The 13,725-nt window shown below is 43.3% G+C and overlaps 2 protein-coding genes across 2 annotated transcripts in view; both read left to right on the top strand.

Annotated features, from left to right (window-relative positions):
* Positions 1-1,240, top strand: part of LOC306743919 (immunoglobulin-like and fibronectin type III domain-containing protein 1) — a gene marked incomplete at both ends in the record, with an annotated part of 37,754 nt that extends 36,514 nt beyond the window's left edge. The window contains one exon of the mRNA XM_079226482.1: positions 1,026-1,240. Coding sequence (XP_079082608.1) covers positions 1,026-1,240 — 215 coding nt within the window. The remainder of the gene's footprint in view (positions 1-1,025) is intronic.
* A 24-nt stretch (positions 1,241-1,264) lies between these two features.
* On the top strand, positions 1,265-7,281 carry LOC306743921 (uncharacterized protein; the record flags this gene model as incomplete). The annotated part of the gene is made up of 5 exons (XM_079226484.1): positions 1,265-1,543; positions 3,297-3,784; positions 4,204-4,273; positions 5,005-5,575; positions 5,668-7,281. Coding segments are annotated over 5 exons (1,410 nt in total). The 3' UTR covers positions 5,670-7,281.
* Positions 7,282-13,725: the final 6,444 nt, after the last annotated feature.

The following is a 13,725-nucleotide window of genomic DNA, read 5'->3' on the forward strand; positions in this document are numbered from 1 at the left end:
AAATGGAATATAAAGAACCAGATGTATTGTGCTAAATCATTTCATCCCCTTTTCCATACAGAGTGACGAAAACTAACGGCGCCACAGTGTGAGCAGTAGTTATTTTTTTAAGTTTAGATCTATTACATAATGTCTGAGTTGAAGTGGTTGTGCTGCTTGGATGTAATGTAACATTTGTAACAAGAATATGGACTCTTGTATTCATTGTACTGCTGATAAAAATAAAAGTATTGCTCAAACAAAACAATGCATTTGATGCTTTTGAAGATTATTTTACTTTGGAGTGTTCTGTCGGTTCAAATCAGATAATCAATTATTGATTCAAACCAAATACCCTTGCTGACCCTTAATTGAGTTCATCATAGTTTTGAGGACAACACAGAGGTTTAGAAGGTTTTTGGTGGAACCGGTATGAGTCAAGAAACCACAATGGACGCCCTTCCACAAATCAACAATAACATGTGAATTGACAACATAAATACAAACATAATAAAGGGAAATAAGAGCTCTGAGAGAGAGAGAGAGAGAGAGAGAGAGAAATCGATTGTATAAGAATTAAAAGGTGCTTTAAACAGAGTGCACATTCAATTAACCATAAAATACCCTGAACATTGTTCAGATGAAGTCAGATGGGATGTAAGAAGGTGTCATGTGGCCTTTATTAGAAATGTGCCCTTTCCACAAGTTGTGTATTGACATGACACTTTTTTTTTTGAGGACGCTGTCGGCTCCTATAATTAAAAAAAGGAAGACACTCCCATAAAGTGAATTGTACAATCTCATTCTTGTCAGCATTATACCATAATAACCCTGGACGACAGATGGCCACATGCAGCTCCGGGCTCAGCAGCATTGAGGAGGAATAAATAGCGCACAGTAACCGTACGTGTAGTGTTGCCATTAGGCGACAGCAACGCACATGGTGGCGCAGGCTCAGCCACGCCCCCTGGCAGCCCCGCCCCCTCTCTCTCCTCCTGATTGGACGCTCACGCTTCCTGCGGTCCACGCCCCCGTCTCCCTACCAGCCTGCGGTCCACGCCCCCCTCTCTGCCAGCCTGCCTGCCTCATCCTCTGCTCTCCACCGCTCCACCGCTGCAGCCTCTCGGTACTTTATTGCGCGGTGATTGAATCCAGCTCGGTTTGCGAGGAGCCTCCAAGAAAGGAAAACAGCCGCTCACACTTCCAGTCCAGTCCGTTTGACCCACCGGGCGTCTCGGGTATCACCTCTCTGCGTGGCTAGAACATTGTGTCCCTTTGTGGAAAGATGACCGCAAAGCATCGAAGAGGGAAAAGCAACCACAAACAGGAGGATGGCGTGTTCAAAAACGACGCCGCGGAGTCAGAAGTTGCCGCTGGAGGCAACAACCATGCTCTCCTCCTGGTTTTCTTCCTCCTGGTCGTGATCGGCGGTGCCACTGGCTCCTGGTTCTGTTTCCAGCAGCACCAAACTTTAACCTACTTAACAGACAATCTCATGGGCATGCGGATGAAAATAGTGAAACTGCAGTCCTCCCATGAAGAGATGCGGCAGTCAAACAGTGAGGTAAGAAATACAAATAAAACGTGTTTTCCTGCGAGAATATAAAAGTCACGCCCCCTTTCATATGTCCTATTATGAAAACACTCGCCCTATATTGCCACTTCTAATTTACACTTTGACTAAATGAGAAAAGGCCTCTGCACATGCTCACAAGTAAGGAAAGTTGAGACCTGCAGGCCTTATCGGGTTTCTAAAGGCCAACTGGAGTGAGTACAAAACGCTGCTATTTCTAACGTCCACACAGCTGCTGACGTTTGTAATGAGGATTACTCTTGGCCTACGACTGCAGAGACTCTTATCACTGACTCTAACACGGTGGATCTGCCCATTATCAAAGATCTCTGTGGGAAATGTCTGTGTTTCTGACACAATGTTAAAGCTGTGCAGAGGATGCTGCCAAAATAGTAAGAAACTAGACAGTAGTGAGCCAGGGCTAAATTTAGGCTGTGACTTTGATACTGAACACCGGTTCAGAGGCTGCTGACAGGTCATCGGAAAGTGATGATTGTTTCATCGGTATTTCTGTGTAGGAGTAGTAAAGTACTACTTCAAGGAACTTTTATTCCTGTAGTTTGATGTGTCCACATGAATGAAGTGTGTGAAGTATGTCACTGCAGACAGGTCCATGGCTCCACCTGTGCCGTTCAAAGAATTCAAACTATGTTTGAGTTGCTGTAGGCGACTTTAGCGAGACTTTGACTTTATTGATTTGATGTGGACATCACAGTGACATTATAATTCATAACATACATCTATATACAAGAAAACCAGATGCACTGCGTTGAGCATCTGTAGTGAAACGATCACAGCTGTCACACCTGTCCACAGGAGGCTTTTTTTCATTTTTTTAATAATAAAATGTGATGAAATAGAATTTAAAAAAAGAATATATCCACATATACATACACAAAGTAAAAAAGTGTGTGTTACCGGGGTGTTAAGTGTGTGAACAATGTTGTTTTTGACCACTCCTTACAACTCCACCTTTTGGTTCAGGCAAATAAATGTGTCAAAGACTTTGCAAGAGAGCGGCTCTGCCTGCTCAGTCTTGTTACAGACGTGTTTCCTGTTCCAGCAGTGGTAACTTTAGTTGGAAAGGTTTAGCAACCCAATGCTGGTTGGCCAATACTGTCCTGCGTTTGGCTCCTAATGAACATACTTGACTGAGAAAATCACTTCCTTGTTTCATGTGACTTCTTGCCAGGAAGTGAAGTTTCCCTGAGCTGTATATGCATGATCAGACCTGTGCTGATGGTTTAAAGAAATGCTTTATTTATTTTATGGACTTGTATGCTCTCATATGGGAGGAGAAATATTGTTTTTCTGACTTTAATTAATAGAAAACTAGAGGAATACAAGCAAATTTCAATTTAAAGCATCTTTTACATTTCTGAAATTCAGTAACATAATGTCTACTTTATAATTGTCCACTACTAGTGTAGTTTAGAGCAGTGGTTATCAGAAAGTGTACTCCTGGGTGTACGTGAGATTTTTTTATAAATATATTTATAATTAGCATCAATTCAAAAATCCTTTAAAAATAGTTATTTAATACATGTTCAATAAAATATAAATTTAAGTTCATAAACGGAATTGCATATATTCTATATTAAATCAGACACTGATGCCACAGCGCTGTGTATTACATATTATTTTCAACCCAAAATGTCGTCGGCTGAAAGAACATTCAGTCAGAGTGACAGTCACACCAAGTGGCCATCTTGACCCACCATCCCTCCCGTCTGTCTCTTTGCAGCCGCTCGTGTCAGAGAGCCTGGAGACCCGCCTGAATGCCCTGGAGGATTCCTATGCACTGGCCCAGAAACAGGTGGGCATGGCCTTGGCTACGGCCGAGCAGCTCAAGACGTCGGAGCTCCCCACTCAGGTGCTGTCGCTCCACACGGAGATGAGAGCCCGCCTGGCGGAGATGCAGCAGGCCAGCGTGTCCCTGGAGCAGCTGAGCCAGCTGCAGACCGCGCTGAAGGGGAAGAGCGAGGAGTTTGACGGCGTCCGGGTTCAGGTGGACGGCCTGGCCGCGCTGAGCGCCAAGCTGTCCCAGAAGGTCGAGGGCTTGACGGGGCGCGTGGGGGAAGCGGAGTCGGAGATGGAGGAGAGGGCGGCACACGTCGCCGCACTGAGCGCCGCCTTGGACGGGCAGGCCGCCGAGGTGCTCGGCCTGAAGGAGCAGCTGGACGCCTACCAGGCTCAGCTGCAGGCCAGCACGCTGGAGATGGCTACCGTCAGGTGGGTTGTGGGAAAGAAAAAAAAGGAGCAGCAGAGGAAATAGCTCACCTCCTCTGACCCAGAACTTCATGTTGACTTTGTCAAAGCCCCTTTCGCTGTCACTGTCTCTGTGTTACTCTAGTCCAGAGTCAGTAGGCCTCATATTCACATTGTAAGATATCCCTTATCTGTGTAAACATTTTTATTGCATTGATGATTTTTTTGGCGCTGAATGGTTTTGCATTCAATGTCCTGTGAGTGTAAAATGAGCGCGCTCTTTGAAGCTCATGTAAACATCATGTAAATGTTCTATTGTTGAACAGAAGACAGCAACCCAATGAAGCCATTAGTGCCAATAAGGGCTTCATTGGGCGAGATCATAATATTCTATAATATTATGTAACAATTACAAAACCATAATTTCCCTCACTGTCTTTCAGAGAGTTGCTTGAGAGTGAACAGTCCCAGCGGCTCCAGCAGGCCAGTGTGGAGGAGGAGCAGCTCAGTGCGGTACGTCAGAGTCTGGAGGAACTCTGACCTCAGCGGGAGGGAAACCTGCAGAAACACACCAGCCTATCAGATTTGGCCATTTGTCATTTAGTTTCACTTCACTCACTCAGCCTGGCACTGTGTTCTCATAGTTCGTAGCCATCCAGGCTTGTCACCAATTTTCTCATACCATAATTAACGTTAAAGCTATTCTTAACCCCGCCCAGAAAGCTCAGATTGGACCATTTATTCTGCAGCTGGCTGAAATATCGGTCAACACCTAGAGTACGTGAACTGCTGAACAAATCATGATGCATGTGGCGATTCTGTAACCAGACTGAATCAGATCATATCAAATATATAACTGTGAATATGTCACAGACGTAAAAAAGAAAAATCATAATTTTTAGAAGCAGTTGTGTATCATTAGATTATACGACATCTATAATAGCAGGACATGGATGACATGCCCTAGCTCACATACTGTCACATGCTCTCTTTACTATTTCCGTCCACTTTAGGCCCAAAGGGAACCATAATGAGATTTTCATATCGTTAATTTGAAGGCTCTAATTGCCAGGCATGGAGTCTCTGATGGATTTACATCTACACTCACTTGTTGGCATTTTGCTCTTATATCATTTGCCAAGGCACCTGGATGTCCAGAAAGCGGACCTGTGAATCATTTTCTATCCAGAATCTGGTCTACTATGAACTAATATGAAGTATTGTATTGCTTTATATTGCCGTAGGCCGAGGGACAGACGGAGGAAGAGACAGCTGAAGAAGAGGAAGCTGCAGCAACTGAAGAGGAGGCACTTCCCGCAGATGTCGAAGAAGAGGAGCTTCCCGCAGATGTCGAAGAAGAGGCGTCCAACCCAGAAGAAGAGGCGCTTCCCGTAGATGTCGAAGAAGAGGCGTCCAGCCCAGAAGAAGAAGAAGAAGAGGCAGATAAAGGAGAAGAGGCAGCTGCACAGGAGGAAGCACCTGTCGAGCAGGAGGACTCTGTGACAGAGGAGGTGGAGGCAGTAAAGGAGGATGAGATGGAGCCAGTCGCCTTATCAGAAGAGACAGCAGAGGCGGAGCAGATTGAAGAAGAAGAAGAAGAGCCTGAAGAGGAGAACCAGGAAGCAGACGAAGAGGACAGACACACAGCAGAGGAGGAGGAGGAGGAGGAAGAGGAGATGTTGTCTGAGGGAGAAAATGGACTGGGAGGGGAGGAAGTGTCAGAAGGGGAGGAAGATGTAGCAGCGGAAGAGGAGGCAGAGGAGACTGATGAAGAAGAGGAGCCATTAGAAAATGATGCTTTTCCAGAGGATGAATGTAAGTCAGACTATTTTATTTTCCAATAATCATGTATTAACAACACTGCTTTGCATAATGCTAATATGTTCTTGTTGTGTTTTGTTTTACAGAGAGCCTGTCACCAGAAAGTATTTTGTTTTTCCCATGCCGGACACATCCACAAAGGGGAATGGGAACTTTCTCTGAATATTATATGACAACTCCTGCAGGAAGGCGTACTTGATAGCTGTCGTTTAGGTGCAGTATTCATTATGTGGTTGCTCTTTGGACCGCAGACCTCAGTCAGAATACATCAGTCACTGTGCTGGAGTCAAAGCTGAAACACGTACCTCAAAATATGACACGGCTGTTAAGTTAGGAAATGAGTTAATTCAGGGTAGACCTGCCAATAACAACCTCAGAAGCCTTAATCCATAAATTAACTTGCATTTTTCACTGTTTGTGACTCACATCTGTTTATGGTCAAGCCTAGGTTCTGTACTAAACTGGAAAACCAGAAGCCAATGACATAAACTGTTTATCAATGCACTTGAAGCCATAAGAAATGCCTGTCGTTAAGATGTTTCTTCTCACTGCCTGAAATGGATCGTCAGAGCATATTTTAGAAGGAAAAAACGTTACTTATTGTATCCCAGTTGTTTACTCGGGCAACACAGCCACCTAAAAAGCATCTTTGATAAGATAGACGAGAACAATTCCTGAATGTTTTTAAAGTAAGGGAAAAACTGTAGTTGATAGATTTTTTTATTATTTTACCTTTTCCAGTACTGGAGGTTTGCTTTGATTGAACACTTGTTACCTGATTACGATTACACACCTGTAGTGTTGTAAAATGCAGTGGGCTAAGTCCTCTACCAAGAACTGTTTCAGCATCATTCTACTGCTTTAAAAGGTTTTTTAGTTCAGACTTAACATCATTTACTAATTTAACAAATAACAGCTGCATATTCTATGCATTAAAGTCACTGCTAATAATGTTTTATGGTGAAAAATAAACCGTTGTTTCGAATTTAAGAGGAGCCTCAGGGATAAATGACTCTCTAGATAGGTGAAAAACTATTGCAGCAAAATCTTTTCATCCAAAACCAATTGGACCAATATTGATTGATCATAACTTTATTGACAAAATCCTTTATCTTTATCTCAACAGTACCAATTCACGGTTACTGTTTCAAGTTTTAACTTTACCGCTGCAGTCAAACAGGAGCTGAAATACACAGAAAAGACTACTTTATGCTCAGACTTTTTAGCTTTAAGTTACGGAGAAGAGATCTCCAGCAGGACACTGAGCCGAAAGATGAAGGAGGAGCAAGGAGTACCGGTGTTCATGTCACCAGATATTAACCCGCTGAACATGTCTGGGAACATTAGAAACAAAAAAAGATCGCTGAGATGCTCTTGAGACAACTGGAATCATGTGAAATCTTGAATAATGCAAAAAAAATTGCGCAAGCTGCGATTAGGGCAAAGAATAAGATCAGTTATTAATAATGTCAAATATATCGCTATAAAATGTGCTCTTTTTAGACGTAACAAATGATGTCATGTTTGGAGTCGGATATGGAATGCTTAGTGATGCAGTTCTCTGTAGTTTACTAAGACCTGGACACCACTGGACCTTTTACTTTGACTAAACGCACTGTATTTGCCGAGGCATTGGTTACTGTCAGTATGGCACTTCTCACTTTGTCATGATTTTTTAAATAAACCCTGCTTCTTTCACTTCTGTATACTGATTCTGTGCTGTTTTGTCAAACACAATCCATACTGATCATCTTGCTTTTTTCTTGCAATTATACCTGCATAGCCAAAGCTTGACTTAGCCCTGAGTGCAATAAAGCTCAATCGTTATCCAGAAACTACCAATGAGCCACATGGGTGCACTGGCTGACATGTTCTTTCCTCATGCACTGTTTACTCCTGTTTACTAAACATCAGTTCCCAGCTGTTTTATTACAACATCTGCGTGTTTCACGTGGAAGGAGATGATATTTCAACAATAAGCATTGTAATTTACATTTTGCCACAAATCTTGATAAATACTAAATTGAATGTCTTAGAATGTCCCAGAAGAAAAGATGCATTCATACAACTTATCAAATATTACCAGATTAATTAAGAAATCAGTTTTCTGCACACATTTTCACCTGAAGTGTCTAAAGACCTTGGTAGACAGGATCTCTCTCTCTCTCTCTCTCTCTCTCTCTCTCTCTCTCTCTCTCTCTCTCTCTCTCTCTCTCTCTCTCTCTCTCTCTCTCTCTCTCTCTCTCTCTCTCTCTCTCTCTCTCTCTCTCTCTCTCTCTCTCTCTCTCTCTCTCTCTCTCTCTCTCTCTCACAGTCATTTCGTTCAGCCTCTCCCACACGTCCCTGCTGCAGTGTCTCGGTGCCTCAGTCTCTGACCTTCCACATTCCACAGGGACCATGCAAGCGTTTGCTCCCAGGTAAGTTTCAGGGACACTGAGTCATGCTGTTCTATTCCTGGCTTCTTATTCCACCCATTTTATCGTCAGCCTGACAAGCCACTGTTTTGGCAAAGCTCCTCTGTTTTGGCTGTGCTCTGTACTGTCGGCCTCTTCCGACTGATGTATGGTGATGTTGCAGTTTGTTACTTTAGGGGCTGAAAATTAGTCCTTCTCTTTGATAAGCTTTTGTATGTGCATTAGAAATTATTGGCCGAGGGATATTATTCTTAGCAACTATTTGAACGTATTAATTATTAACTTTTTCTAAGAGGACATTTTTGCTGTAAAGCCCTTCGGGTTGCAGATTTGGGAGGACAAAATCAAATATCCTTTGCATTGCACATTATAGAGCAGAGTGAGTGGGCGACCCGCCCGTTGACTCTGTCAGGATTCAGGGTGACTCCACAACGGAGAGATCGATAGCAGTAAAGCATAGCAGAGGCGGGGCAGGCGGCTCTCTGGGTAAAACATGAGCCTCGCCACTGATGCTTGCTCAGCTCTCTCTGTGTCTGTTCAGCCTCTTGCAGAAATTGAGCTCAGGTCTTTAAGTGGCAGTGAAAGTGCCTTCTTAATTCGATGGATTTCCGGTTTAAATAATATGTTGGAATGGGTTATAATGCAGGGAGAAATTACTTTAAAGTGTAAATCAGTGGGATGTTACACCTGCTGATGCAGCATGAGGTTACAACTAAAGATACACTACACTATACATCATTATGTTCCCAGAATCGATATATATATATATATATATATATATATATATATATATATATATATATATATATATATATATATATATATATATATATATATGCATACACACAAACATATGTTATATATTTTTCAAAATGTAGATGTATGGCCTTTATTTTATTTTGTATGTTGAAAAGCAAGTCTGACTGTTGGAGTTTTAAGTAATACTGTTATACTAGCATTACGTAATATTGCATAAGTATAAGTATACTATGTTTATTGGATTATGTTTTCACTGTTGACCTTTATTATTCAGTTCCAATTCATGTAATGTGTTACCTGTTATTATTCACAGTGCTTTAAAAAAAGTTTAATTCCTTAAACTTTATGTTTACTGTTTTTTCTCTCACCCAGGTCATATCTGACCCCAGTCAGGGATGAGGAAGCAGAGTCTCAGAGGAAAGCAAAGTCCCGTCATGCCAGACAGACCCGCAGGTCAACACAGGTAAAGATCAAATGGCTGACAGAAGTTCAGGTTTTATTGGATTGGGTTCTGACTGTTGACAGATATGAAGCTGTATAAATGTGCTCCAGGGAGTGACTCTGACTGACCTGAAAGAGGCTCAGAAGACCAACAGCCTGTCTCCTCCAGACAGACAGACGGAGGAAGGAGGCTCTCTGGCTGAAAGGAGCCGTCTGAGGAAAGGCTTGACGGATGACAGGAGAGTCAAAATCGGATCGACAGAGACCACAGAAACAATGGAGATCAGCCCCAAATGGAGCAAAATGGACGAGGTTATTAACAGGAATTTATGCAGACTGGTTGCTTTGTATTTGATTTGGAGGATGTGTGTGATTTATCTTCAAGTCGTGTATCTTTCTCTTATGCTTGTACAGCAGGGGAACATTGAACCCAGGTTAGAAACCCTCGCCGAGTCTCCGATACCAGAGCTTTCATATGCGTGTATGGCTGCATCCCAGGGCCTGCTTCACTGCAACAACTCCTTCCTAGGTCAGCAAAGCCTTTCTTATGTGTGAGTGTGAGAGTGAGTGAGTGGGTGAGGTATTGAAGTAGTAGCCCTTTCCCTTTGCCATAAACTGGGCCTGTGCATTTGATAAAAGTGACAAAATGCAGAATTTAAGGGTTGTTAATACATTAGGTAAATACATATTTAATGTTACAGTATTTTAACAAACATAGACACCAGCGGCTTCCCTCCCTGCAAACTGTTATGATGAAACTCCAATGACATATAAACTTAATTTGAATTTGGAAGGGGAAGTGCAGAGAGATGAGAATCATTTTGTAATTAACAGTGTTTTTGCCTAAACAATCATCAATAATCATATATATTCGTCAATCTTATGAGATGTGTCATCAGTTAAATCAGGTCTATAAACAATTTTCATTAAAATACAGGTAAGGGGACAAGGTGACACAATTTCAATAATGTTTTTTGAGCTAAGAAAGAGGGCTCAAGGTCTTCAATAAGTGTTATTGTTCATTCTCAGAGGTGATTAAACAATATACAATCGTACTCCCTGTGTTTGTGCAGCTGGTGAGAGATGGTGGAGAGATGAAAATCAGAACCCTGTTGAAGAAGAAGCCGCGCTGACCTTTGCCACAGCTCCACGACACTGCTCTGACGGAGACGTATGTGGAAAACCTTAATGCACCTTTAACAATCACAGAGAGCTCCTCTGCATGACGGCTTTGGGATATTTTCTGTTGTTTCCCAGTCAGTACCACTAGATGGAGCCAAAAGATGTCCTAATTCTTATGTCTTTTCATGCCTGGTTATACTGAGGAGAACCGAGTATTTACAGTTCATGTGAAAATAACTACTAATACATTGAGATCCCTTGAGAAGATGTTTCAGTGTGCTCTTTACACACTTTGGCTATCAACAACTATGTCTTATTGATGAAAAAGGGTATCCCGATATTGAATACTTTCACAGTTTACGCTCACATGCCATTTTATGCTTCAATATTCATTAGCGCCATTGTTTCATCCTGTTTCTCACCCGAAAGCTAAGTATGCTTCAAAGGCAGCAGCCAAACTCTGGTCTCTGATGCAATGTTTTGAGACGCACTGCAATCGCAGACGTGAAGCATGTGTTCAGAGATTCTTTTAACGAGAAGTGCTGGTTAATATCTCATAGAAAGACAGTCCAGGAGGACCAACCCGCCCCCTCTTCCTCCTCTTCCTCCTTCTCCTCCTCCCTCTAAGTCGCTTTGCTTTCTCGCATCACATGGCTGAGGTGTCTCGGCATACCATACCATATTGGGCAAACTGAGACGCTCTCTGCTTAGTCTTAGCCTCGGATTCAGAGGGATTGACTTTCTTTTCTCTTTCTCCCTCTAAACTGATACTGTGCTCCCTCCACCTGAGTGCTGCATGTGAAAAAAACCCCCCGAGCCTCATCACTAATTCCCCCTACCGGGTGAAACCTGACGATTGAGTTTCAGTGAGGATATTCTATTAATCTGGGTTCATATAAAGAAGATAGATGCCGTAGGGGATGGGAATGAGAGGGGACACATAGATGATAGGGATATAGATTATAGATTCCCTTTGAGCTGACTCCAGGTCAGCCGTTCAGCTGTGCCCCATGGGTTAGTAACATGAGAGGCTCGTAGCGTTACAGAGGGGACTATATCTGTCTGTGATAATAATACCAAACGGCGAGGCTTACCACCACCAGAGCCGACCTCTGCATGACTCCATGATGATCTGAGCAGATTTTCCACAGTGACTCTCAGCAACAGAGAGAAGAAGACAGGTGTAGAGCGAGTCGGCAAAGGGATTCTGCTACTTGTAAGATTGTTGGAGATGGTGGCGATTATGATCGGGGGAATTAACAAGAGATAGAGCGAGCGGGAGTGTCTTTGTCGACAGTTTCTACAGTACCACTTTTGGGATTCAGTGATTAGATCCTGGCTGGAAGCACATCCTGCTCTTCCACGCTCACTCCCAAAAAATCAAGTAAACTCTGGTAGCGTAGCAGCCTCTGTGGCTCATTGTCTCTATTGAGGAAATGCACAAGGATAGCATCACATGTGGAAAGTCTTCAATCTGAGGGTGAGGATCAGACTGGACGAACCCCAGCTGGGATCAACTCCACAAAGTCATGTTCGCTTCAGATCGAAAAACATGTATCGCAAATACTTTATAAACAAGATGGCCACTGTTGCCCATTTCATTTTTTTTGGGTTGCATCTCAAACCATCTGTCACGAAAGCCCACACAGTGATACAATACACAATAGTTTAAGCTACGAACATCAAACTCTCTTTCATAGTCTCTCAGTCTCTCTTTTTCCTCCCTCTGAGTTTTTGTCTTTATCTTTCCTTCTATCTATTCGCAACGAGTAGGGAGTTGAGGAACAGCGAAGTGCTGCGCACCTCACTATAAAAGGAAGCTCGCATTGGCCGGCTTGTCCAGAAGACTGTGGGAAGAAAGTTAGGGAGGGTGGGGGAGTCCAACATTTTGGGTAAAACGCTTATTGCTTTCTTGCTGAGAATTAGATGAGAAGATTGATACCACTCTCTCATGTCTGTATGGTAAATCTGAAGTCAAAGCCAGATGCCGATTAGCTTAGCTTAGCATAAAGACTGGAAACAGCTAGCCTGGCTCTGTCTAAAGGTGACACAATATGTGTACCAGCACCTCTGCTGCTCACTAATTAACACGTCATCTCTGCTGAATTTGTAAAAAAAAACGAAAAGTTCAGGGAAACTACTATCAGTTTCCCTGTTTCCAGTTTTCACATTAAGCTAAGCGGCAACAGCTTGATTCAGTAGTTATTGTACGGACATGAGTGGTATTGATTTCCTTATCTAACTCTTGGCAGCAAAGCCAATAATCCTTTCCCGGAAACTATTCCTTTATTAAGAGGGTGACTTTGCAGAAAGATGGAACAAACTCTCTTCATATTTTTACAAATCTCATAAGGCCACACAGGATGAACATTTAACCAACGCCTCGTTCATGTTACAGGGCTTAAATGAGAACTAAATTCAAGACATTTCGGTGAGAGAAAAGGTGTTGACACTCCTACTAACAGCATCTCTCCTCTCCATCACACTGTGGGGCGAACACAGTTACTTGACACTTCACGATTGTTGATGGCTCTTCAGGTAAATACTGTGTTGACCTTCCGGGACACAAACTGCTGCATCTCCTCCCTCCCTCCCTCCCGCTCCAACTCTGGCTTTGTGCTCCACCTCCCCCTTATCCCGGTTCACATCAGTGGACAATTTTAGCCCTCAGTGCCGAGTCCAGTCATAGCAGAGCCTCTGGCAGATTGCCAACGCTGAAGAGAGCAGGGAGAAGCGGGGGTTGGGGTGGTGGGGGGATGGAAGGACTGGGAGGGCGACCAAGCAGCGAGAGGAAAAGGAGAGAGGGAGTGCGTGTATAACTTTGGGAAACATAGGCAGAGGCAGCAAACGGAGCAAACTTTTCTCTCTCGGCTGCTACCTTTTGGACTTTTTTTTCTCTTCAGACTCCATCAAAGACGTCAGCGTTGACAGGGCAGAGAGTAATTTGTTTGCTTTCCTAGATAAAGTCTTTTGTAATTAGAGGATAATTTGCGTTGTTTGTTTTTTGCATTTTTATCTGATTATTGCTTCACTGTCTGGGCTTTGAAGAAGGCGTGACCTCACATTAGGAAAGCCTCCAAACTTAGCTGCAGATCTTTCCAGCTCACGGGAGGGTGAAGCTGGACTGACACACACACACACACATATACATTCACACACACACACACACCTGTTGTTGCTGAGGATTCCCCCAGGAACGCAGTCATGGGCATCTGCGTCACCGTTGCTTGAGGGAATCTGTGCAGCTGTTATCTGCTGGTGGCCTCGGTGAATGTTACAGTAGAAGTTGATCTGCCAGTCCAGACAAGAGGATGTCAACCTACTATCCACGCACCAAGGACCTGACTCGCACCAGGAAGTCAGTGACAGAGTCACCGCCGTCCTCTCCGTCCTCTACAGACAAAAACT

This window comes from Taurulus bubalis (genome assembly GCF_910589615.1).
Source record: "Taurulus bubalis genome assembly, chromosome: 11".
Lineage (NCBI taxonomy): Eukaryota > Metazoa > Chordata > Actinopteri > Perciformes > Cottidae > Taurulus > Taurulus bubalis.